Below are 26,255 nucleotides of genomic sequence, written 5' to 3' on the forward strand. Positions count from 1 at the left end.
TTTCTCTTTCATGTTCTTGGTGTTTGTTTGTTTTCTGCTGGAGGTTGAACCCAGGGTCATTGCACTGAACTATTTCCCCAAACTTTATTTAAACTTTATTTTAATTTTTTTAAAAAAATAGAGACAGAGTCTTGTTAAGTAGCAAAACTGTCCGGGCTGCGCTGGAATTTGGGATCTTACTGCTTAGTTTCCCTGAGTGTTGGGATTACAGGCAGTATGCCACCACGCCGCAGTAAAATTCTTTCTTTTAATGGGAACTTTTAGAGTTTCAAGTGAGGATTTGGATACTAAGCATAACTTCACTTTGTTAGACTCGGCAGTCCTTAAATTCTTCATATTTGAGAGGAAGAGCTTTAGCTTAGTGGTAGGATGTCTGCCTACTGCTGCACCCTGGGGTCCTGAAAGGGGACGATGGGAAACTAAGAAAAACTAGACACATGCTACAGGGAACACTGGGACCTGACTCTGATGGAGAAGCAGCGATAATCCAGTCTGCTCTTTATTTATACAAGGGACAAAGGGGGTCAGGGCACGACAGAGTCAGTGTTTTGCTGAGAACCCTGAAAGCAAAACATCCTCAGGCCTCTGGGTGCTGTGGTCCACAGGGAGGAGCACCAAGGCCAGACACTGCTGGACCAGCCTTGTTCTAGTGCCCGAAACTTTTTACATGGCTCGCCCGGGAGCTTCATGTTCTCAGGGTTGGCCTTGGTCTAGCCCTGAATGTGTGTCAGTCTCCACATAGCCATTCCTTACAGCCTCATGTATGCAAAGCCCTAGATTTGGTCCCCAGCACTGTGAAGTAAAATTAAATTAAATTAAATTCTTAATATTTGAGCTCTGGGCAAATTACCCAAAGTGAGAGGTTCAATAACTTTAAGATACTATCAAAAACAAAAAAGTTTATAGTAGAGCCAAGGCTATGTTTTGGTTAGGACAGGTGTGTGAAATAATTAAAATTTTTATTATTAAATACTGAAACAATTAAATGCATCATTTAAATATCAGTCAGTATTAATATAATTTGAGTATTTACTCGTATTAATGTAATTTAAGAGTATTTACTCAAAGCTCTTTCTCCTTTTTTGTGGAGTGTAAAGGAGTGCTCAAATTCTGTTTTTGAAAGTTGAATTATACCTCAGAAGTCTATTCTGGAATATGGAAGCATTTTACTTTAATAATTTTGAAAATATTAATACTCTTATACCCTGTTGAAAATAACTTTTATTCTTATAGAATGCCATGGGAATGTGAAGCTTTCTGCAGTTCATATTGAATATATGCCAAAATCTATCTGTTAAATTCCTAAAATTTAGAATTAAAATGTAGAATCCATAGAATTATACTACCAAAACAGAAAGCGAGATACTCAGAGCTGTCTGCTTCTGTCCTCTTCTTTCCCTTCTCCTCATACTAACGTGATCACAGAAAACTTCAGTGTAATAACAAGGAAAAGACCTTTCAAGCAATAGTAGAAAAATATGGGAATGTTAATCACAACCAGTGTTGACATGTATTTCACAAAGATCCCTTGGATTGTATCAGAATTCATGGTTATTTTATCATGGATTGTTATGGATCACCTTAACACCACCTGAATTAAATCAGCATGGTGCTTGAGAGTAGATGTTCTACCTGAGGAAAGTTGCTAGCATAAAGAGAGATGTGGAGAAGGAGAATTGAGGTGATGAGATGTTATGGGTTTCACTAAGTGTTGCTGTTTGAGCCATTGGTTCTCCTGGAGAAGCTCTGGTCCTCACATCAAGCATCGCTTCCTGGCTTCAGTGGGGAAGACGTGTGCCATTTAATCTCCAGGACAAACTCATCACACTGGCTTCCTGGCATGTACTGCACAGTGCTTATTGTTGGAGGAGCTCAGAACCTCCGTATCGCTGAGGATGGCTGTTGTGCTCTTCAGGACAGCCCTGGTCTTTATTGTGAACGTGACTTCTCAGCTCTAGCATAGAACCCTCAACCTACCAGCACAGCTCCTTCCCCTTGCTGGCATAGACTTTCTGGCTTCCACCGCTGACCTTTGGGCCTTCCTAACACAGATCCATAAAAGAGACTGGTGTGAGTCCCTTTCGTGGGCTCTAGAGCTCCAGTTGGACTTGTGGGAGGCATTGTCATAGGTTCTAGATTTTCATCTGGATTCATGTAGGACATTGCTGTGGGATTCAGGCCTTTGGCTGAATATCCTACTATGTCTTTAGTGTTGTGGATAAATTTCTTGCACTTTCTTGTGTTAACTCTGGGTGACCATCATAAAATACTATTACAAATTCCATGTCCTGATTCTAATTTTTCTCCACACAACCCTGACTACAACACATGTATAATTATATGAGTCTATCATCTTACTGGTTCATAAGTTCAAAGCTTATTCTTCTAGACACTGTTACACAGTTATTAGTAGTGCAAAGGCACTACTGAAGCACGTAAGGTTGTATTAGAACTAGACTTGAGGTTTAAATAATTTTACAAAGGGTAAAGACGTTGCGAGGTGCTTAAACATAAAGACTGGATGGTTTGCATCAGCCAACATTGCTGAAACCATTTGTACAGAGGGGCTGACAGTTGGTTTATAAAAGTCAAAGCATGACAGTCTACAGCAGCAAGGGTGAGGACAATGAGCCTACTGCGTTAAGCCTTTCCCAGGAGAGAACTTTGTGAAGCCAGAGATTATTGCCTTATTTTTATTAGGAGCAGTCACAGCAGAACTAGAATGGTTTTAGGCACATGAGTAGGAAAAAGAGTTGAGAATACTGGTGTGTTGGGAAGTTTGCAAAGAGTGTCTGTTCCTAAATCACAGCAAGAGTGCGGTGTTTGATCTCCCTTCCATAAATAACAAATGTGAGTCTCATAGAGGTGTCCAGATAGTCTTGATTTCCTCGCATTCTCTCCATCTGTGAGTAGTCTTTCATGGTGACCCACCAAGAGCACATGCCACCTCTATTATTTATGTGGAAGCCAATATATTTTTTTGTAAATAGAACTATATGTTCTCATGGTTCATAACTATTGTTAGATATATAATTAGTCTTGGAAAAAAGTGATTTTTTTTCTTTCCTTTTTTCTGGTACCAGGGATCGAACTCACGACCACCTGCTTGCAAGGCAGGTGCTTATGCCGCTGAGCTAAATCCCACCCCCGAAAAAAGTGATTTTGATAATCACCGTTTATTGAATGTCTACTATACAAATTCTTAAATTAGATATTAGGGAAGAGTGAGGAAAAAGATTGTTAGAAGTATTTTTGTGAAGGTTAGAAAGATAAACATACTCCCACAGAATGGATGCAACCAGTAGCGCTGAAGAAATAGAGTGCATAAAAATAAATATACCAGTTAAATAATTTCAGGGACAATTCTTGAAACTTCAATAGGCCACATTATCCCTGCAATCTATATTCCTGATCTCAGGCTACCCGCTCAGACTGCCTACTTTTCAAACTCAGAAGAACAAGGAGATGCAGCAAAATACTAGGAGATTACATTTGAGAGAACCTCTCATTTGGGGGCAAAGCATAGATAAAAGAGATTCCGGAGGTGATGGCACAGGCCAGACAACCGCCTTATTATATCCGTTGTAAGTATTCCAAGTGCATCTAAGGGAGGAACATGGTAATCTCAAGAGGGTAGCTCAACCAGGGAAGCATTTTATAAACAAATATGTGGAATATTCCATTGAATTTTAAATTTTAGACCTATAGTTCTCAAATATATCTTCTTTTTAAATTAGTGCAATTATTTGAAACAATTAGGATAACTTACTACTATAAGAAAAATATTTTATTTCAAAGGAATTTATAGTCAAAAATCCCTTTTGTAAGATGTAAAAGACCTATATGTTGAAAACTGCAGTACTCTTTTAAAAAAAGATAGAAGAGGATGTCAGAAAATGGAAAGATAGCCCTTGCTCTTGGTTAGGAAGAACCAGAACTGTGAAAACTGTTACATAGATTTAAAGCAATATCAATGAAAATACTATTAACATACCTTACAGATCTAGGGAAAACATTCCTAAAATTCATTTGGAAACAGAAGAAACCTAGAATAACAAAAAGAACAACAAATGCAAGACCAGACGCTTCACAATCCCTAACTTGAAACTATACTACAAAGGTGCTGTTACAAAATCAGCATGGTACTAGCAAAGGAACAGACATGAGGATCAGTGGAACAGATTAGACCATACAGACACAACTACGAAGATACCCAGCCACCATATCTTTGACAAAGGGGCTAAACATGTTCACTGGAAAAAAAAATACCCTCTTTAATAAAACATGCTGGAAAAGTTGGCTTTTCATATGCTGAAGACTGAAACTAGACCCATGTCTATCACCATGCACTAAATTAAAGTCAAAATGCATCAAAGATCTAAATATTAAACCAGAAACACTAAATCTACCGGAAGACAAGGTAGGTAGAAATCTTGAAGACATGGTAGGCAGAGTTTATGAACAAAATGCAGACTGCACAGGAAGTACTTCAAAGAATCAACAACTAGGGATCTCATCTTGTTAAAAAGTTTTTGCACTTCAAAAGAAATCACCAACAAAATGAAAATAAAATCCACAGAATGGGAAAGAATTTTAGCTAGCTGTCCCTCAAAGGACTTATATCTAGAACATATAAAGAATTTAAAAACATCAGGCCCCCCTCAATTCAAAGACCCAATCCAAAAATGGGTATTTGAGATGAACACTCACTTCTCAGAAGAAGAAATACAAATGGAAAATAAAAACATAAAGAAATGCTCAACATCACTGGTCATTCAAAAATGTAAATTTAAAGCAGCATTGAAATTTCATGTCACTCCAGAAAGAATGGCTGCCATCAAGAAATCAACTGGTAACAAATGTTGTTGGGGCTGTGGAAAAGCAACACTGCTCCACTGTTGGTGGGAGTGTAGACTGGTGCAACCACTGTGGAAATCAATGTGGAGATTCCTCAACAAACTAGGATTGCAAGATTGTAAGTCTCATTCAATCCAACCATTCACCTTCTGGGTATTTTCCCAAAAAATTGAAAATGTCTTGCCACAGTGGTATTTGTGCACCCATGTTTATATCAGCACAATTTGTGATAGCTAAATCTTGGAAACAACCAAAATGCCCAGCAGCTGCAGAATGGATAAAAAAGATATCGTATTTTTATACGATAGAATATTACTCAGCTATAAAAAGGATAATCTTGAGGCTTTTATAGGTAAATGGAGGAAACTTGAGACCATATTCATAAATGAAATAAATCAAACTCACATTTATAAATATTGTATTATCTCAGTGTAAAAAATAATGAAAAACTTAAAGAGTAATAAGATCCCAAATGTACAATAGATATTGTGAAAGAGAAAGGGAATGAAAGTGCTCAAAAGGAAACAACTGAAATAAGGGAATAGAGAAAAAAAGGCAAAAGATTATATGTATGTATGAATACACATACATATGTATGTATGTAATGTATGCTAGATAGATAACTATACTGCTAATCTTTGTTAGTTCATCAAAAATAAGTTTGTGCTGTCATTGTTTGATTATTTTTATCCCTAGATCTTGTAACCTGAACAACTACTTCTAAGATAACAATATACAATACATTAACTAGTGTTAATTTCCTACTAGTTTTTTAAATTCTGTACATTTCTATCCTTTTTTCTGTTTTGCTTTTTAAAATAATATTTTTGCAGAATATTATCTTAAATAGAAAACGAGCATGATTCTCAGCAAAATCTGGTATGTTGTAGCATTTTGTTTCATACTATATGTTTCAGGCTTTTTAAAGGTAAATTGGTTTGTGCATCATTATAAAAAAGCACGAAGGGTGTGGGGATGTGGCTCAGCAGCACAGTTCTGAAGAAATTAGCCACTCAACATCTGATTTGAACCTTTAGTGTATGCTAGAATTATGTTTTGTCAAGGCATTACAGCTGAGGGCATAATAAATTCTCGATGAGAACTTCACACTCCTAAAATGCTGGGATATGACTTACTTTATTTTCCCCTTACTTTTGCTCTTGGGGAAAAGGCAGGTGTTATATGTTTAGTGAATGTACTGTCAGCTATCAGAATCACTGGTTTATTTGGTAAGTAGATCCCAGAGGGGTAATAAGCTTAATGAATCTGTTTAACTTCTAAACTCTCTTGTTTGCCAGCTTTCTTTTACTGTAACAAAATATTTGAGATAATCAGCTTGCTAGGAGGAAAAGTTTATTTCAGCTCACAGTTTCAGTAGTTTCAGACCATGGTACATTGATTATGTTGTTGTGAGTTGTCTTGAATACTTTCCTCTCATTGCTGAGACAATGTACAAGATGCCCAAAATTAAGGAAGGAAAAGTTTATTTAGCTCACAGCTTGTGGAGGTTTCAGTCCATAATCAACATGGCAAAGGGCAATAATTCATGGCAGTAAAAAAGGCAAAAGCAACAAGAGCCAGAGGAGGAGCACAGGGATAAAGACTCTTTCTGCCCCTTATATTGTATTTAGGCCACACCCTCTTGGGTGTAGACCTCACACCCATAATCCCAGCATTGGAGCATGAGTTGCTCACAAACTCTAGCAGCCCATCTCCATGATTGTACCATAACATGAGACTATGGCAAGTCAGTACATAGTAACACAGAGTGCATAGCCGACCAAAGCCATTCATCTCAGGCCTGGAAAGCAAAAATGAGATGAAGGGGGTCCCATTATCTCTGGAGAACAGACCCCCAATGACCTCTTAAAAGCTGAAGACCTTTTCAAGGCCCTACCACTTTAAAATAGCTCTATGCTGGTCTCTGAGCCATTAACATATGGGCTTGTGTGGGACATGTCATATCCAAGAGACAGCACCCTCTAATGAAAACCAACAACTACTTTAAGGAGCGTTCTTACCTGTGTAGTTTCTGCCCTGCTCCTCCTCCTAGGTTGTTTCAGCCCCCTCCTGTGTGAAGTGCCAAGTTTCCTTCCCTCTGGGCATCCTGTCTCTCCAAATCAGCCCCGGGTTGCCAGGAAAAGACCTGAATGCTTGATTTGGTGATACATACATTGAGAAGTTGTAGCACAGTGCTTCACAGAGTGGTGTAAGTTTCTGTTCCCTATGCAGTTGTGTTGTCTTCTCAAGGGCAGAACAAAGTTGAAAGTTCATGATGGCCTCCTCAGGAGAAGTCCACCTGACTGAGGGAATGATCATGCTTAAAGGGTGATTGATGTCATCGTGGAGAGAAGTGGTTCCTTAGAGGCTTGCAGCTCTACCTATACTACTGTCCTTAGTGACCCCATAATTCCTAAGATTCCTAGGCCAAATAAAACTCTTCAAACTCTGAAGCAGGAAAGGCCAAATAATTTAAGTATTTATAGCCTAACAACCTAGTAGACGTTTGAGACAATAGCTCATTAAAAGAACAAGTATTAATTTCCTTCATTCTTAAATAACTACACCACTTTCCAGTGGTGCGTTGGGGTGGGCCTGAATACTACCCAATAACTCATACTTAGAGTAGCATACAGTGCCACTGGCTCATTCCCTGTTCCACACGGACTTTTGCTAAGTATTTGCTTCTTATCACTGCAACCATGACTCATTTTAATGAAGATGTATCATGAAAAGAACTATAGCATGACTCAACATTAAAATTTTCATCTACTTCCAGCTAGTATTTGGCACTATTATCCAAGATATACTACACTGCTATATTTCCTTTAATATTTAAGATTTCCTGCTGCAGCGTGCCTGAGGTAACCACACACACACACACACACACACACACACACACACACACGCACGCACATGTGCAGGTGTGGAACTCTTGAGACAGATGCCATGAAATTCTCAGCAGTCCATTTTTAATTCAGCAACAAAGATTTCGAGGTAGCGCCGTGCTCAGTGGAGTGGGAGGTGACTGTGGTTTCACCCTGATAGTTAACATCATGATTTCACATTGATATACCAAGACCAGCTCACGAGGTAGGTGGGTCTCATTTCCCTCATTCCATTAAGGAAGAGACTCAGGGTTTCTTCCCCACTTGCATGCTTAGATGGGCCCAGGAAAAGTCACACTCAGCTATTTAATTTTGATTCCTGGGTTGTTTTCTGCCCAGCATATTTGATCCCTGAATTAAAAATGGAATGAGAAGTGTGTACCATCTTTGCCAAAAGACCATCCCTTGGCTTCAGGTGACAGCTGCACAGACTCGGAGGGAAGAGATTGTGCTTCATATCCCCTGTTAAAAAGCTTGTGTGACTGGTGGCTGGGATAAACAGTAGCGCTTTCTAGGACTTCATATTAGTGTACATGAAAGCCGGTCTGAGGTCCTCTGTTTTGCTTATAGCCCTTTTTAATTTCTGAAATGTGCCTATCAAATAATTGTTGAAGAAACATAGGGGTATTTAGTTAGTAAAAACTGAGCTTTAAAAAGAAGAATGTGCTAGATGTCTTTATAGTTAAGCCTTCCACATATTCAGAAGAAAGGATGATATTATCCTAGTCTAGCCCGAAGGGTAGAATTGGCACTTTCAGTTATGTTTGATAATAGCCAAGGAGAAAGTAATAACTTTTAGTGGCCTGCCTACTCCAGGTGACACTAAATGCCTCCTGTTACCAATGTATGAAATGGATAAAGGCACTGCTGGGTAGCATAATAACCTTTTTAAATTTCTTTAAACTCTTAAGGTTACTTTTCTAAATTCTGTATCTTTGTCACTGAGTTTAGCAAAATCGGTGCTGCATTTAGCCTAGCACGTCACCACATTTCTTTCCAGACTGGTACTGCAGTTTTCTGTTGGGAATGGAATCTTCGTGGGTGGAGGCTGTCTGAAGCCTCCTGGTTCTCTCTGGATGAGTCGTTGTACGTTCTCGTTTACAGTCTGCATTCATGTGCAGCCTGCATACCCCTAGGAAACTGGAAAAAGTTCTTTTGTTGTTGTTCTTACGCCTCCTGTGTGTGTGTAACTGATGTAGGAGTTCACTTGCAAATTTCCCAAATCAGCTTTCAGTGTACCAATTCAAATTTAAAATGAATTTAAAATGAATGAGTCCTGGGACACTAGCCATTTTCCACACTGTTGGATAGTCTGGTTTCATACCTGACTAAACACTCCATTCTAATTAATATTGGTGCACTTTAAATCCCCAGATTAGGCCTTCTAGGCCTTCTTCTCAAGTAGCTGGAGGAATCGTGAAAATCACACTGCCGCAGTCAGTCTAAGGGGGAGACAGCCCCCCTAGATACGGGCTACTTTTCTTTTCCCCTGTTGGGCTTTGCTTCTGCACAGTCCAGCTATGCGAGACGTACACTGTAGCTCCTGGCCCTAAATCCTTTCCCCTGGTTGCTCTTCAAACACCTCTCTCCTTCTGGGTGGAGATGAACACATCTTTCCTGTTTCCTCTTTATCTGTCCCTATTGTTGTCCTTTCTCAAGTTTCACCAATTTTCTTTCCTTCTGTAAAGCAGATTTGACACAGGCTTATTTGCCTGCCCTAGTTGTATATGATGCATAACAAAAGACAGATGGTGGCCTTGCTAACTTTCTGACTTAGTGGGAAGACATTTCTGAAGGTCTCTGAAACTATCTTAACCAACTTTATGGTTCTGTAGGGCACATGCCCCCCCGAAAGGTTTGCTCGAATGCTCCCACCAAGCCAGGCAATTGCATGTAGCCTGTGCTTGCAGTTAGTTTGAGTTGTGTATTTCATGTGTGAAGTTGGCTAACACTTGAAAGCCACAGCTGCTCTTTTCTAGAAGCTTCTTTACACACGAGCATAAAAATTTGTTTTAGATCTGGAAATTGACCAACAGCTGCGGTCATAACAACTGAGTGTTGACTACAGCTGTCTCTTCTTGGAAGGCACATGTCACCCTCACTTCTTTCTCGTCCCACAGAGTGTCTCCTCTGCAGAAGTCTGAGATAGTGGACGTAGTGAAGAAGCGGGTGAAGGCTATTACTCTTGCCATTGGGGACGGTGCCAATGACGTCGGGATGATCCAGACTGCTCACGTGGGAGTGGGGATCAGTGGCAATGAAGGCATGCAAGCCACCAACAACTCGGATTATGCCATTGCACAGGTCAGTTGTGTGGACGACCGGCTGTCTGCTCTTGTTGACAGCAATGATAACCAGGCATGCAGGCCTGGGGCTTAACCCACAGTCCCGCTCCAAGGACTTTGCTACTTTGCTGAGATCACTATCCAGATGAAATTGCTGGAGCAGTTAGATTTCCATGTCTCTTTGATCATCTGCAGTCTACAGGCCTCATCCTGCTGGGTTCATTTCTCCTGGTCAGCCCTGGACTGTTCCGCTTCCCTATCTCCTAGGCTTTGTGCTTTGCTGGCAAAAAGGTCCCTGATCCTCTGAGCACTTCCTTTCACCCTCCACTCCTTTTGCTGCCCAGGCTTCTCATATGTGTTCCCTGCTGCAGAATAGCTGTGCTATTGACAGCTGTTCTCTTACCATCACCTCCTGACACCTCCTTTCTTCCCGAGGGTGCTGGCATATACTTGTCAGGTATTTAAGTCAGGAAAAAGCAGTAATACACGGCTCCATTCCATAGCTGTGACTGGTGCACTACCCAGGACCATTGCTGTAGTGAGGTGACTTGCTGTGCCCATAAGCCAGGGTCAGGCCGTCGTGACCTCATGGTCAGTAGCCAACAAACCCCTGCTGTCAGGCTGAGCTTATTCCATTCTTATGCAAACTGAGCTGTGTACAAAGCTGGTGCACTTTGTGGTTATTGCACAGGTGGCCTGAGGATGAAACACTTGCCCATTCCGTAATGACAGCTCAGAGGCGAAGGATAAGAGCCAGACTCCTGACCCCAAAGCTTTATAGCTGGATAACCTGGGTTGCTGGGTCATTCAGATCCCTAGACATTCCTGTCTCCTGTCTTCAGATTACAGTGCCTTGTGACTCTACCTGTACCCTACTGGCTACAAGACATCCACCTATTTCTGGGCTTAAGGTTTTAAGAGTGTTTTCATCTTAATCACATGCACACAGTCAGGCAGAAAGCACTGTCTGCATCTGGGATGCGAACAAACTTCCTGAAGCCTCAGGGCTGGTGGGATGGTCCTCTGCAGGTTCATAGCTCTGCCTCCCCAAAGAGGGCTCTGTGTTACATCTCCTCTCAAGTTCCCTCTTAGCTCCATGTTCTGCAGCCCCAGGGAGGAATTAAAAAAACCCACATGACTTGGAAAAATGCACAAAACCAATCTTATTCCTTTGTTGATTTCAAATAAATCTTAAAGAGAATTTCTGAAATACATAAGAGAAAGAATTCTGTCTTTCTTGTTGGGAAAACCAAGATTCCTTTATATCAGGTAACCTTCCTCAGGCCCGAGTGCAGCCGTGGTCAGAGAAAGGCCAGCCGTAGGCTATCCTGCACACCTGCCCTCTTCCCTTCCTGGATCAGCTGCTCCGAGACCTGTGCGACATGCACTTCCTGTATGCTGTCAGCAGCTATGCATGTTATACATCCCAGCATTATTAAATACTTGAGTTATAATGTCATATGGCTGGAAAGGATCTTAAGAGGTTTCTTAGGAGTTCCAGGCAAATATTTGTCTGGTTTTTTTGTTTACAATGTCCAGGGAAGGGAGATCCCATGACTGGCTTTATGGAAACTGCATACTAATAGGTCACGGGACCTGCAGTGATTCTGCTCCTCAAACCGAAAGTGTCCCAGAAGGGTAGACCATGGGGCAAGGCTTGGGAACTCCATTTGGGCTGTCCTTGCCCCTTTGGGTAACTGTCTCCTCTGCTAAAAGAAGGAATGTGGCTACCGGTTTGTGTGGTCCTTGTTTCTGCTGTCCCTGGTCCTGTTTGTGACTGGGAGAGGATGCTGTTGTCTCAGGGATGTTTGTTACCACTGTTGTACCTACAATGGTGCTGCTTGTGGCTTCCTTACTCCACCCGAAGTGCCACAATCAGTGGAACCCCCTCGCCCTACTGAAACGATGAACATCCCTGGCTAAAGTTAACATTGTACGCTTTATCTGTTCTTTTGCATGTGGGCAAGTACATTTGTATTGGGTTTTTGAAGACTACCCTGTAAAGCGAGATATGGCAGACAAAAAAATAAAGATTTGCCCTGGGAGAGCTGTGAAGCCTATAGAGCTGTGGCTCTGTTTTCTCTCCCGCTTGCCATATGCTTTTCTGCACTGGGGACCGAGAGCCTCCTCTGTGTGGCTGCCAGTCGGGCGGCCTTGGCTGCTGTGGGTGTAATGCTGTGCCCCCAGCCTTAGCTTCTTGTTCTCCTCCAGAGAGAATCATCCCTGCCCCCTGCCTTCCTAATGTCTTTCGAATGACCTCATGAAGACAGCGGTTTGATTTAGGATATATATATGTCGTTTTTTCCTGGAAACAAATCATCGTAACACTAGGTTGAGGTCTGCAGGATGACTGGAGCAGATGTTCTCGTGCCCATTGAAATTTAACACCGGGGGGTCCAGGTCAAATGCAGACTTCCTTTTTATTTGTTTAGCTAGTTATTTTATGATTTCCTCATTTCCCTTTGGAATCCTTAATGAGCCTTTATGGGAAGTTTTATTTTTCCATATGCACCTCCTTCTGCCACTTTGAAGTTGTCTCTTCAGTTCTGAAGTACACGGGTGAGAGGCGTGGTCTTCCCCTGTCTTCTGCAAGAGCTCACTAAAGAGTGACTTCTCCTAGTGATCAGTCTCCTTTAGTTCTGATGGTGACCTGTGTGAAGTTTCTTCTTGAAATTTTTAAAAGTATTTTGTTTTCACTCAGGCTCTTTTCTACAGATAGTTAAATTTAATTTCAAAAGTTATCTAAAAGCCAAACACTAAAATTAGACCCATGTTATGACCATGCATTAAACTAAAATCAAATGGATCAAAGGTCTAAACACGAAACAAAAACACTAAATCTGTTGGGAAAGAAAAAAAGATAAACATCGTGAAGACATAGGTATGGGGCTGGGGATTTGGCTCAGTGGCCTAAGTGCCTGTCTGACAAGCACTAGGTTGTGAATTCGATCCCTGGTACCAAAAAAAAAAAAAAAAAAAAGACATACGCGTACATAAATTTCATAAACAAAACTCTGCTACATGGGAAATAACTACAAAGATCAAAAACTGGGACTTCATCTTATTAAAAAGCTTTCGCACAGCAAAAGAAATCACCAACAGAATAAAAAGACAACCCACAAAAAAAAATTTAACTAATAGTCCCTCTGACAAAGAACTAATATCTAGAACATATAAAAAATGGGAAAAAGTCAGACCCCTCCCCCCAAATTCAAAGACCCAATCCAAAAATGGGCATCTGAGATGAATATACACTTCTGAAATGAAGAAATACAAATGACAAATGTATGGAAAAATGGTCAACATCACTAGTCATTCAAGAGACAGACACAAATTAAAACAACACAGAGATTATATCTCATTCCAGAAAGAATGGCTATCCATAAATCAACCATAAATATCAAATCAGTCCTAAATAACAAATGCTGGAGGGGCTGTAGAGGAAAAGGAACCCTTCTCCACTCTCGATGAGAATGCAGACTGGTGCAACCATTTTGGAAATCAATGTGGAGGTTCCCCAGAAAACTAGGATTAGAAGTCCCATTCAACCCAGCTATTGCCCTTCAGAATATCTTCATGAAAGAATTAAAGACATCATATCACAGCAACATATATGCATCCATACTTAGAGCAGCACAATTTGTAATAGCTAAATCTTGGAAACAGCCCAATGCCCATCAACCACAGAATAGATAAAAAGAAGATCTTTTTATACAGTAGTACTACTTGGCCACAAAAAAAAGTGATAAACTTGAGACATTTGTAACTAAATGGATGCAACTTGAGACCATACTCATAAGTGAAATAAATCAGTTTCACATGTATAAACATATATGATTTCCCTGGTGTGAGAAACTGAAAGAGTAAGTAAGAACAAAAATATAGAATAGATACTGTGAAATGAGAAGAAATTGTTCCAAAGGAAAGAGTAACCAGGGTGGGGAAAGTGGGAAAGAAAGGAAGGAAAAAGGAAAAAAATACAAGATGGTTGTGCTGCTAATTTCTCTCAGTTCACTGAAAAGAAAGATTTATGCTAATAGTGTTTGGAGAATTTTTTTGCTTGTATCTTATACTCTGAGTAACTACTTTGAAGATAACAACATGCAACATATTAACTATTGTTATTTTCCTGTTATTTTGTTATGAAACTTTATTTTACTTTTTCCATAAAATTAATAGGAAAGTCACAATAGCAAAGGAATTTCTAGTGTTCTGAGACGCTCTCAAATAGGCCTGATTGTCTCTCCTGGTAGCTTAAAGGGGTTAGAGTTTGTAGACTGCCCAGAGGCAAGACACTCTGACCCTACATGGAAGAATTAGATTTTCACTCAGGGCAGCCAGCTCAGGTGAGTGCCTTCTAGCTGCAGTGCACATGGAGAGCAAATAGCATCATGGGGGGAGCTCATGAGAAGCAGGGAGGACCAACTGGAACAGGAAGTTGAAGAGCAGGGTGGAGCCAGGCCCCTCTGGCCCGAAGTAACCAGGGTTCCCTAAGAACAAGCTCCCTCCAACACAGCTTGCTTAAGGACTCCATCACCACCAGTGGGCTCACTGCCTGCAGGTCCTGAGCACCTAACACAGGAAGCCTTGAGAAACAGACCGTGCAAGCATGGCAGGCACCTTGGGGAGCCTCGGCCCAGTGCAAGGCAATTTGGATGTCCAGAGATTATGAATTTAAACACACTTTCTCCTCGCAGTGTATTCTTACCAGATCATGACACAGTCTACAAAACCACAGTGGGGAAGTAAAGAACTTCACTGGCCCCTCCCTCCCTCCCTCTAGCTCACCGTTCACACTGTTTAGGCCTCAGGGGAATAGGCCACAAAGGACAAAGCCAGGGTATGGGAGGCTGAAGAGAGATGATTCAAAGACCCTGGCCCCAACTAGAGTATTGCTGGCCTCTGTCTCAGCTTATAGGAGCCACCGTGTCACTTTCTACTTGAGCCAGTCAGGCACACCAGTGGCATGTACTCTGGCAGGGGTCCTTGTAGAGGCAAAGAGAGAACAAAATGGGTTTTGAAGGGAAGGCAGTGTGTTGAATCTGAATGTCTGTGCATGAATATCTGTGTAGTGTGGGTTGATGTCTGTGTCTCTGTGTGTGTGTCCATGAGTGTGTTAGTGTGCCTCTGTATCCGTGTGCTTATGTGTGTATCTACGTGTCCCTGCTCCTGTTGTCACCATAAAAATCTGTGACTGGACTGTGGAGAGAAATATAACTCCCACTACACTTTTCTTCTAATTCAAGTTGTAATTTTTAATAATTAAGAGCCTAAAAAAGCATTAACTTCAATAGAATCCCTGAACATTGCCATGAGAATTCTAGCAGCATCCTGGGGGGAAAGTAATCTTTAGGGTAGATTAAGGAGATTTCACTTGTTCTCCAGGAGCCTGAAAGCTCCCCCTTTAGTGAACGGTTTTGTGAGGTGCCCTGGAGACCCTGGTTTTCTCTGCCTGTCTCATCTGCTGCTCATGAGGACATTTTGTGGCCTTCATTCCTCAAGGACAGGTTCTGAACTGTGTTTTCCTTTTTCAGTTTTCCTACTTGGAGAAGCTACTGTTGGTTCATGGAGCCTGGAGCTACAACCGGGTGACCAAGTGCATATTGTACTGTTTCTATAAGAACGTGGTCCTCTACATCATTGAGGTAAGGAAGAAGTACTTTTTGCCCAGAGGGGGGCATCTTTAAATAAAGTTGTCTGAAGGAGGGGTTTTGTTAATGTGAAATTGGTGAAAAGCTGCTCCTGAAATTTATTAACCCATTTACAATGCAGATTGAATGGTTTTTGAATTTTTGCATGAAATTCGTGTATGCTTCCTAGAAAAATTTAAGGAACAAGAATTCCAAGAGAACGCATTTCACTTTGTCTCACTGCTATGTCTGTTCAAACATGGATCACTAGGCAAACTCAACTTGCGTGTGGCCTCCTTGGGACCTGGCTGTACCCTCTGTGGCTCAAGCCTCATGCTCAGTAACCAGTGCCAGGGTACAGCCTTCTTTCCATGCCAGGCTCTGCAGTCTCCTTTTGCCTCCTGATTCCGGGGGGCCTCTTTCCCTGCTTCTGCTTTGTGTCCCTGACTGGCATGGGACGTTGCTGTCCCTCACACCCTTCTTTTCCAGGGGTAGCTTGAGACCAGCAGGGGCCAGTGCCCACCAGTAAACCCTCTTATCTTTCTCGGTGAGCACTGAGGCACTTCTTGGACATGCACAGGACCTGATTACTTGTGGTCTGTCTCTTGGGCTCTGCTAAGCTTTTGTTCACTGATCCTGGAATATCAGACACCGCTGCAGCACTCATATGGGGAGGTGTGGGAGTGAGCAGGGTGATGGGGCAGAGACAAACAAGATAATTCAACATGTTGCAGTGGGTTCATTCTCTTTTGTCCAACAGTTTTCCAAGATGGCGATGCAGCTTCAAGTAAAATAGGGTTGGGCAGAAGGGTTGGGCGCAAGAAAATGTGGAAAAAGCACTTTATGTTTGATATCAGTGCTACTGCTCGCTTCATTCTTCCCTTTTAAAAAAGAATTTTAAAATGAAAAGAATGATGATATAGAATTTCAAAATAAAATAATAGATTAACAATGGTTAATGTATTATGCATTGCATATTGGTATCTTCAATGTAGCTGTTCAGATGACAAGATATAGGCATAAAAATAATCAGCACAAACTTGTTTTTAGTGAACTAGACATAGTCTTTTTCCATCTGTCTTTTCTCTTTTTCCCTGTCTCAGTTGTTCTTTTTTTCTGAGCAGTTTCTTTCCCTCTCACTTTCACAATATTTGTTGTACATTTTGGATCTTATTTACTCTCTCAGTTTTTTACACTAAGGAGACAATATGATACTTAGGCATGTGAGTCTGATACATAAATATATAAAAAAATTTAGCTAACTGTCCCTCAGACAAAGGACTTATGTCTAGAACATATAAAAAATTGGAGGCTGAGTGTGGTGGTGGCACATGCCTGTAATCCCAGCACTCAGGAGTCTGAGGCAGGAGGATTGCCTTGAGTTCGAGGCCAGCCTGGGCTACATAGTGAGTTCAAGGCCAGTTTGGACTCCATACTCCATACTCCATACTCAAAAAGACAAAAAAAAAAAAAAAAGTAAGAAAGAAATCAACCAATAAGAAGTGCTGGAGGGGCTGTAGGGAAGAGAAACTTTGGCTACTATTGGTGAGGGTGCAGACTGGTGCAACCACTGTGGAAATCAGTGTGGAGATTTCTTAAAAAGCTAGAATTGGGAGTCCCAGCTATTCTCCTTCGGGGTATTTTCCCACTACTAAGGTATGGCTTTGATATTAACATGATAAGTAGGTTTGCAAATGTATTTATCAAAAGAGAACCAGGCATTCATTCTGTGAAGGAAAAGGAAGGGATAGTGTTTTAATATCTTATTCTGCCATGTCTGGTTTATCAACTCTTGGCAAAGATAATGATCAAGGCAGAGGTCAACATTTCCTGAAGCAGTTTCTTAAGATATTCAGCTCAGACAACAAGTGGCTTATTCATGGAAATGTGACTGACGGCTTCTCTGTCAACGTGTCTCATCTTTCCTAATGAACCATCAAGGTCAAACAGGCTCATGTCACTCGTCTGGTAACTAAAGTACTAAAAGGGTGATTTCCAAAGCTGTACAAGTTGTTCCCTGCACAAGGCTGCAGCCAAAGGTGTAAATGAGGCAAAGACATAGCTCTTGCTTCTCCATCCCTCAAGCTTCTTGGGGCTTGTCTGGAAATAGCCATGCATTTTTCCCATCTGCACAAGGGGCAGCTTCTTTGCACAGCTGTGTACCCAGGGATGGCTGCATCTGTGGGGAGGGTGCTTCTTGTAGCACACACAGCTCCTAGAAGGCTTGGCGCATCCCTGGTTCTTAAAGTTTTCTTATAAGTGATCAAAAGGGATATAGGCAAAGTTTTCAAAGCTGACCTGTCCTTAATTTGAGGATCCTTTGTGTGAGATGATATCTAGTTATACTAAACACATCAGTATTATCTCTTAGGAAGAAAATACTCAGTAGGACCTTGAGAAATTTGGTGATGAGGCTGACATTTTCTTCAGTATACTGAAGGTAAAATAAAAAATGATCCATAATTATACGCTTGTCTTATGCTGTGAAATTCACCTTCACCTGCTCTGGGAAAGACATAGTATATGTTTGTAGTAGACTCTGTAATCTGTCTTCTTCCTGTTTGCATTTTAACAATTCTTTTGGACACTTAAAGATATTTATCCCTTTCCTCCGTGCCATGTTTTCTGCATCCACGATCAGAGTCACAGATCATGGGGTAAGGGCACAGATGTTATTGGGGTCACAGATCATGGTGTGAGGGCTGTTGGGATCCCTGTTTCTACCATGTCCTACGTTGCCCATTGTTTTGGCTCTTATAGCTGTTGGCTTCCGAAGCTTTCATAGTAATTTGGTTTTCCTCTCCAGAAGTAGATTACAGATAGTCTACACTTCTTGTGAAGACATTCAGCATGAAGTGACCATGCCTTCCACTTCCTGACAGCCCCTCAGGGCCCTTCCTAAGAAGCATTTACACCATCTTTTCTTTAAGCTTAAAGTGGGCTGAGGCTGAGAACAGTATAATTTTAGTCTGTAAAATTCTGTTTAGAATTAATTCAGCCCTGAATGTGCCATGGAATGTCTCAAATTAATTTTTTATTTTAACTGAGCAACTTCTGTAAATGGCTTTTTCAAACATTCTTTTTAAAGTTAAAAATTGCAAAAACACTCTACCATTCTGTGCCTAATTTTCAATTTCCTATTTCTAGAAGATATTAATTTGGAAACCAAGAAAGCAAAACCCTTGACTAAGCCCATATGGTTACAGCAAAGACTCAGACAGTGTCTTATTGTTGCCAAATTACTTCCCTGGCATCAGCACACACTTCAAATAAAACTTTAAAATTATGAAGGTATTACTTCTGTACAATTTTAATGTGTTTGATCTGTAATTTTTATAAGTTGATTTTCTCATTTGCAAAAAAAAATGTACTAACGGTAACCTTATAATCAGTTACTTAAGTAAAAATAAGTTAAATACATTGCTCATTTGTCTTAATTTTCTTGTGAGTCTGGGAAAGACCTCTTGTAATGACCAGCATGTTCTCATCCAGATATTCTTTGGTACACGTAATACTAGTTACTGACAAATGCATTCTAGTTGGGTGTGGTGATGCACACAGGCAGTCCCAGCACTTTGGAGTGCTCAAGCCGGAGGATCACAGGTTTGAGACTAGCCTGGGGGATTTTGCAACTTAGCAAGATTCTGTCTTAAAATTTAAAAGATAGAAAAGGCCTAGACTTGTAGCTCAATGTGAAGACTTAGGATTGAACCTCCAGTATCACCACTGAAAATTGTTTTGGCACATTAAAACACACACTTCATGGTCTTAGGTGTTATTATGAGTAGTATCATTATTAAATGATTTGAATTACCAGTTAAGACTGTAGGGAAAACCTGTATGCCTGTGACATTATTCAGGGTACTTACTTGGTATATTAACCTATAAGATGGGTTTTTCTCTGCAAGGGACATGTTCCCACTGCTACCCAGAGCACACACTGGACTTTCCCTCTACTGTCCTTGGATTTCCCTCATGTATTTTCTGCCCTGATCTTTTTCTCTGTAGTTACTGAGATATTAAGCAAATGTTTTTAGATAAATGTCATCCTATTGCACATTCTGCAATTCATGTTTCCCTTGGAAGTGTCTCTCTGAAATCATTCCTGCTTCCTAAATATAGATGCGGCTTGTGATATTTCACTATATGGTTTTCACCATCTGTTTACCCACTTCCTGCACCAATAACCACCCATGTCATCTCTGGTATCACTGAGAAGGAGTCTTGTGGGATTACAGCTCTCCCTCTGCACAGGTCATAGACATTCCACCAAAATGATGTTGATCTGATCAGTCCATCTTTATCACAGTGCCTTGGTGTAGCCTGTGCTCCATTTATGTATTTTATCTGTACAACAGATATTTTTGTTGCTGTTGTATTTTATTTACCATTTGTTGAATGTGTCACATAAAATGTATTCAGGTCAAAGTAGCCATTAGCTTAAGTGATTTAAAAAAGAATAAAACAATGGACTCTGTGTTTTCACGCTGGCTGTGTTTATAGGCAAGAGCAAAACTCTGTGCAACCTTTGCCTCCATCCTCTGTGCTGCTGCCTTAATTTAGAGCTTTTTAAGTTTACAAAAGCCACTCATGGCACTTTTTCAGCCATCTCTAATGCAGCCAAAATACACTTTCTGAAACATCTGGAACAGAGGTGCTCAAGATGTTGACAGTGAATGAGTGGAGAGTGCATGCCTGTTTTCAGACTGTCCACAGATCCCCCAATCTCTCCCAACATCCCCGTCTCCCTCTCACACACCTGCCCCTCATTGTCAGCAGCTGCATTTCCCGTTTCTTTGTCTTTTTTGGTAAGTTTTATTCATGCATGATTAACATATACCAAGATGTACCCCTTTAAGTCGTATAATTTTATGAATTATAACTCAGTGTTTATCAAGAGAAACCAAATTGGCAATGTTGTGTCTGCCTCCCATCAGCGATGATGACAGGAATGTCACAAGGAGCTCTGGAGGTGGATGGCGGTGATGGTTGCTCAGTGATGAGAATGCACCAGAAGTGTTGTGGGAGGGTGGATTGTTAGAACTGTCCACGGGAAATGGCTAAGATGGCCTTGTGGGAGGTCGGTTAAAATATATTCAGTAAAGAGAGAGAGATAAATTAGGAAGGAAGAAAATAAGGGAGGGGAGGGAAGGGAAGAGAAGGCAAAGCAAGAAGAAAAAATGGAAGGGAGCAAGGAAGAAAGGAAAAAGGTAAGAAGGAAGGAAGAGAGAAAGAAAGAAAGGAAGGAAGGAAGGAAGGAAGGAAGGAAGGAAAAGAGAAAATGTCACAAGCACACTGCTCGCTTCGTCACCTTGAAGGAGACAAAATGTGAACACAGAGTGTGTGCTTGGGAGAGCCCACCGAAGGTTTGAGAAACACATTTTCAGTGGAGTTTAGACTTGAATTAGGCCAATTAAATGTTGAACTTCATAGGGGTGGCCAGGTGGCCATTTCAGAGAGAGAAATCCCAGGAGCTTGAGGATGCAGAACTTCAGAGGCTGGCCAGGCCTACTTGTAGGGTCCCTGAAGCCATCTCTGTGTGTGTGTCTGTGTGTGTGTGTCTGTGTGTGTGTGCCCTGTGTGCCTGCATTGTAAGAAGGGAATGGAATAAAATTAGCAAGGACAAGATCCAGCTTGAGCAAGGGCAAGAGACAGGCATATGAATGGCCTGCAAATGAACGTGCTCCAAATAACTCAGTCGCAGACCTTTTGCCATTTAAAGCTGGCAGGCAGAGGCAGGCTGCATGATAAAAATGATTTCAGAAAATTTGTAAATATATAAGATTGATGGTAAGCAGAGAATTTAAATGTAATTTTGCAATCTGAAGCCTGGGGCATATATCATGACCATTATGTAAATATCTGCCCTTAAAATTTATAGGCAGAAAGGCAAGGCCTGTCTTCTCTGAACTCTTTGATTTTGACAATGGAAAGACTTTTCTTTAAATGCAAAATTGGAGGTGAAGAGGTTAGGTTAGGATTCCTATAAATTTCTGAAGTTCTGATGTGAACTCTTTGTGGTACCCAAAAGAAAATGTTGACAATGAATTCTTCAAAATTTGTCTGTACTACTTAGTAAACTAGGAGTTATTCAGTGTTTTCCAAGTGGAGTACAGCTTGGAAGCACTGTAGCAGTAGCAGCAGCATTTTAAGCCTTGACTAGCTTTGCATTCATCTCTGGACTTTAAGAAGTCTGAAAAAATGTCATTTGCAATAAAAATTTTCGTGGTAGTGTAGTTATATAGAAAACTTAAATTTAACCTCTATTTTGAAAATACTCTGTTATGGATCTCTTATAAACATGTTGACAAATGTTTGAAATAGAGATGAGACTTTGAAGTTATCATGCTGATTACTTCTTTGTGATTTGTACATGAACAGTAAACATATCACAGAAATACGTATGTGAAAGCGCAGAAATAATATAGTACTTGGAGGGTCCACTTAATTTTGGCAACCTGTGTAACAAATTCTAGTATTTCCTTACAATCATTCTAATATTTTCTTGAGCTGTGGGATATAGAGCCAGAAAAGAGAAGCAGATTTAGGAAAGAAGTCTGGAAATATTATCACTGAATGAGAAATAGGGATTTTTAAGGCCATCACCGTTTTATTATCCAACATAACCCAAGCAACACAATTCAGTAGATTTTGAAAATTTGTTAACATCTGACACATTCAAAACAAGCAAAAGACTTTTCTATACTGCGGAATATGAAAAAAGGCTTATCAACATCGTGCTTTCTATACATTCAAATTTTAAAAGTATGAGTAAATATATCTTATATAAATTACCATTGTAGTTTAAAATATTCTCAGCAGATGAGTACTTTGATTTTATTTTTGAAAACCTACACAGTATTTCGTTGGCTGTTTTTTACTTTTGTAAAGTCATGGATTTTGGAGTAAATTTTGCTTTAAATGTTAGAATTCATAGAGAATAGATGTTCAAAATCATGATAAAAAGATTCATGTGGTGACTTTCCCCACTCTTAAATATAATGTATGGCAAAATGTGTTTTATTCTTGACATGTGAGAGATTTCATTATGATACAACAGAATTCCTAATAGCTGAGCTTTCCTCCTATAGTCTGTATGTCTCCTTAGGCAGAGGTAGCTTTATGTTTCCAGTATGATTTGAAGGACTAGGCTGCAATATGAACTTAACATTAGTGTGTTAATGTGCAAAAGACAGGTTAAAAAGTACAGCTCACATATGGCCTTTGTGTAAGAGCCATGGCCTCACAAGTGTGCGGAGCATCCATTCTCCGTGAAAAGCTTGGATCAGACATCGCGCACCTGGTCTTCAGCAGGTGCAGCGCGTATTAAGACCAGGCATGAGGACCTCTACCAAGGTCCCTGTCCAAGGGGAGTGAGAAGAGGTGAATAGAGGGGAAGTGGCCCAGTGTTTGTGTGCACAGAGAATTCTGCATGCAGAGACCTGGTTGGTACCAGCCCCATCCTGACAGCTTCTCTACTTATGGAGTCCGTGATTATCTGGGTGCCTCCTCCTTTGTACTGATAATTGTTAAGCAGTAATTAAATTTTTAAATGTTGGGAGAACATTTATTTAGAGACACTTGCCACTGGGAGGTTGGGAAATTAACCTGAAGTACAAATATTTTGAATTCTACTTTTCTTGTCTTATTCTCAAATCGGTCTTGGACTATGGGGATGAGCTGATCAGGATCCTCCTCTTGTAATAGAGAGGGAATGCAGATAAGAAGTCCCATAGTTACCAGCACCATGACTCCTGCTTGGCAGCTTGCAGTGGAGACTCGTAGAAGTCGTGCTTTACGGTAGTGGTGGGTTGGGACCTCCCGTGTCCCAGGATGAAGTGAGTTAAGATGTGAAGGATGAGGAGGAACTGATCAGGGAAAGGGCCAGGAGGGGGAGGGTCAGGTCAGTGCACCAAAGAGGCCAGCACCTGTCTTTCCCATTCCACGCTGTTTATTCCAGATCTGTGATAAATGTCAGTTCCCAGAACCCTCAGTAAATAGCAGGAAGGGGTTTTACATTTCATTCGGGAGATGGCTGCAGAACGAGTTAGGCATGGGCTGAGGAATGTTGTCTCAGAAGCCGGCTGGTCGCTGCTAGAGGATAGCAGTTTGTCAGACACAGGTGGAGGGGAGCAGCCGGAGATGGCTATAAAGCCAGCAAAACGCTAGCAGTCTGGAGGGATTCCCCTGCACGATTCATAGGCACACTGAACTTTATAAAAACAGGCTCGTTTCTTTTTTTTTTTTTTCTTCGTTCTTTCTTTTTATCGGTACCGGGGATCGAACTCACGACCGCCTGCTTGCAGGGCAGATGCTTATGCCACTGAGCTAAATCCTCAGCCCCCAGACTCATTTCTTTTACATATGATAGTGCATGGTTTTTCTGATGATGCCTTACTGAAAAGAATGTAAAAAAAAAAAAAAAAAACATGTTCTTAGTCATTGATTGAGTCTTTTGAAACTCCATAAAATGTTTAAGTGTCCTTGGAATAAGGAAGTGCAAATCCAAAAACCACATCAGTATAAAAGACCTCCAGGACAACAGGAACTATGATGGGTGAGTGTGAGTGGCCCTAAGCTTTTACCTTGGGCTGCCCACAGTGTCTCCCCACCTAGTTACCGTGGCAGAAGCACAATAAAAACTCAGAGTAAGGGTCTAGCTTGCTTCACCTCATGCATTAACACTGCCATGTTCCAACTTTCCGCCCTTTGTGTCGCATGCAGAGATCACATCCCTGTAGCTTCCCTCTGATTGCTTGAAAGGGTTAATTTTTATTTTCCAAATTGGCTATGGCTTCCTGAAGAACAAGGACCTTCTTTTACTGCTTTACTCCCTGTAGGACTTGGTACACACGGTTTTATGAACAGAATCATCTGCTAACTACATTAAAGTAGAAGCAAACTGAAGGGCATCTTCAGGTTGATTTTATGTTTGTTGTGTTTATTTTTTAACTATAAAATACATGACTTTGGTATCATACTTTGCCTTTCCTTTAAGAAGCGTCTTTCTAATTGAGCTATGTCCCCAGGTACTTGAAGATGAATTTATATTACATGTGTCTCACCACATCTTTTGAGAGAATAAAGAATAACTTCGATTATATTCTTAAAACATATTCCCGCCTTCATCTAAATTGTATTTGACTGAAACTCTTAATGGGTATTCATTCTTGTGATTCTACCAGTAAAGTTTTCTCCTAGTGTTTTTTCTCAATACCTGGCTTGTTGGTGTTATTTTCTGCGTCTCTTCCTGTCCTTTTATCTTCCAGTAAGACCTAGGTGTCCAAAACTTTTACATCAGATTTCCTCGAAGTTTTAAAATTCACTCTGACGGGGCTGGGGATTTAGCTCAGCTGCATAAGCGCCTGCCTTGCAAGCAGGCAGTCGTGAGTTCAATCCCCAGTACCGATAAAAAAAAAAAAAAATCACTCTGACAATATCTGAACACGAATCCACTTTTCGTGGCTGTTGATGCATTTTATCTCTGCGTATCCAAATAACTCCATTCCAAAAAATAAGCTTCAGTGGCACTTACTTAACAAGATAGAAAATCCATCTGACTTCAAGCATGAAGATTCAGCTGCAGGTGGCAGGCATGGTTGTGTGACACAGGAAGAACATGGATAAACACAGAAAGGGGCCTGCAAGAATTCACAATGTAGCACTGCCGTGATAGAAAGTGATTTCATGGGCTTGACGGTCATGCATTTGCTAGCAGAGGTGTGAGATGCCCTGTCCTCTGCTCTTTGCTCTAAACTGGTCAGCCCCACATAGTAATGAAATGTGGATTTTGGCCCACAGTTTAAAAACATCCTTAGGTATACAAGTAAAATGTAGGGATTTAGCTCAGCAGCACAGCATGCGGTTGTGAGTCCAATCCCCAGTATAAAAAAAACAGAAAGAAAAAGTAAAATGTAATTATCCATGTTAATGCAATTTGTTTTTCTTATACTTAAGCGTTTCTTTTACCTCTGGGCCAGGAAATTCTATTTATACTGACCACTTAGGGCAGCTCCTCTATCTCTATAAGTGTCTGTGTTTTGAAGTGGTAAATAATCTCCCCTGCATTCTGATAACTCATTTGAGTGGCTGGATTTATTTTCCAGCAGATGTCCTGGGCATTTTTCAAGTCCAAGGTCCTGGAGACCTAGTGAACTATTTAAAGAAGGTTCAAGAAGAAGACTGATGTCTTTCTTGTCTGATTTTTCAAACCTAGGCGAGGCAAACACCTATTAAACACCACATATACTTCCAATGGACCAGTAAAATATTGATTAAAATATTGACCTCTGTAATCTGGCGCTTATAGGGTAAAGTTTTATTATTTGAGCTGTTCTGGTATTCTTCTTGTCCTTTGCCAGTTTCAAAATTGCTTTTTCATAACATAAGCTGTTACCTTACAAGACTACCTACTTGTTAGTCTCACCTGAGTGGATTGCTTTATTAGTCTTTATTAGTATAGTATGCCATTCTTTTTGTTGCTGAGAAAAAATACCCAACACTTGAAGTTAAAGGCAAAAGGTTTATTTAGTTCACAGTCTGTAGAGCTTTCAGTTCACACTTGGCTGGCACCAAGGCAGGAAGGCTGCCCGAGG

General features: G+C 40.8%; 1 protein-coding gene across 2 annotated transcripts in view; it reads left to right on the forward strand.

Annotated features, from left to right (window-relative positions):
• Positions 1-26,255, forward strand: part of Atp8a2 (ATPase phospholipid transporting 8A2) — a 627,840-nt gene that overhangs the window by 382,493 nt on the left and 219,092 nt on the right. For both annotated transcript variants that reach the window (XM_063232530.1, XM_063232531.1), the window contains exons 26-27: positions 9,866-10,049; positions 15,565-15,675. In XM_063232530.1, the coding sequence (XP_063088600.1) occupies positions 9,866-10,049; positions 15,565-15,675 (295 nt within the window). The remainder of the gene's footprint in view (positions 1-9,865; positions 10,050-15,564; positions 15,676-26,255) is intronic.

The sequence above is a fragment of the Cavia porcellus genome, unplaced genomic scaffold (assembly GCF_034190915.1).
Source record: "Cavia porcellus strain 051 isolate PalLab524CR breed Dunkin Hartley unplaced genomic scaffold, mCavPor4.1 scaffold_21, whole genome shotgun sequence".
Taxonomy (NCBI): domain Eukaryota; kingdom Metazoa; phylum Chordata; class Mammalia; order Rodentia; family Caviidae; genus Cavia; species Cavia porcellus.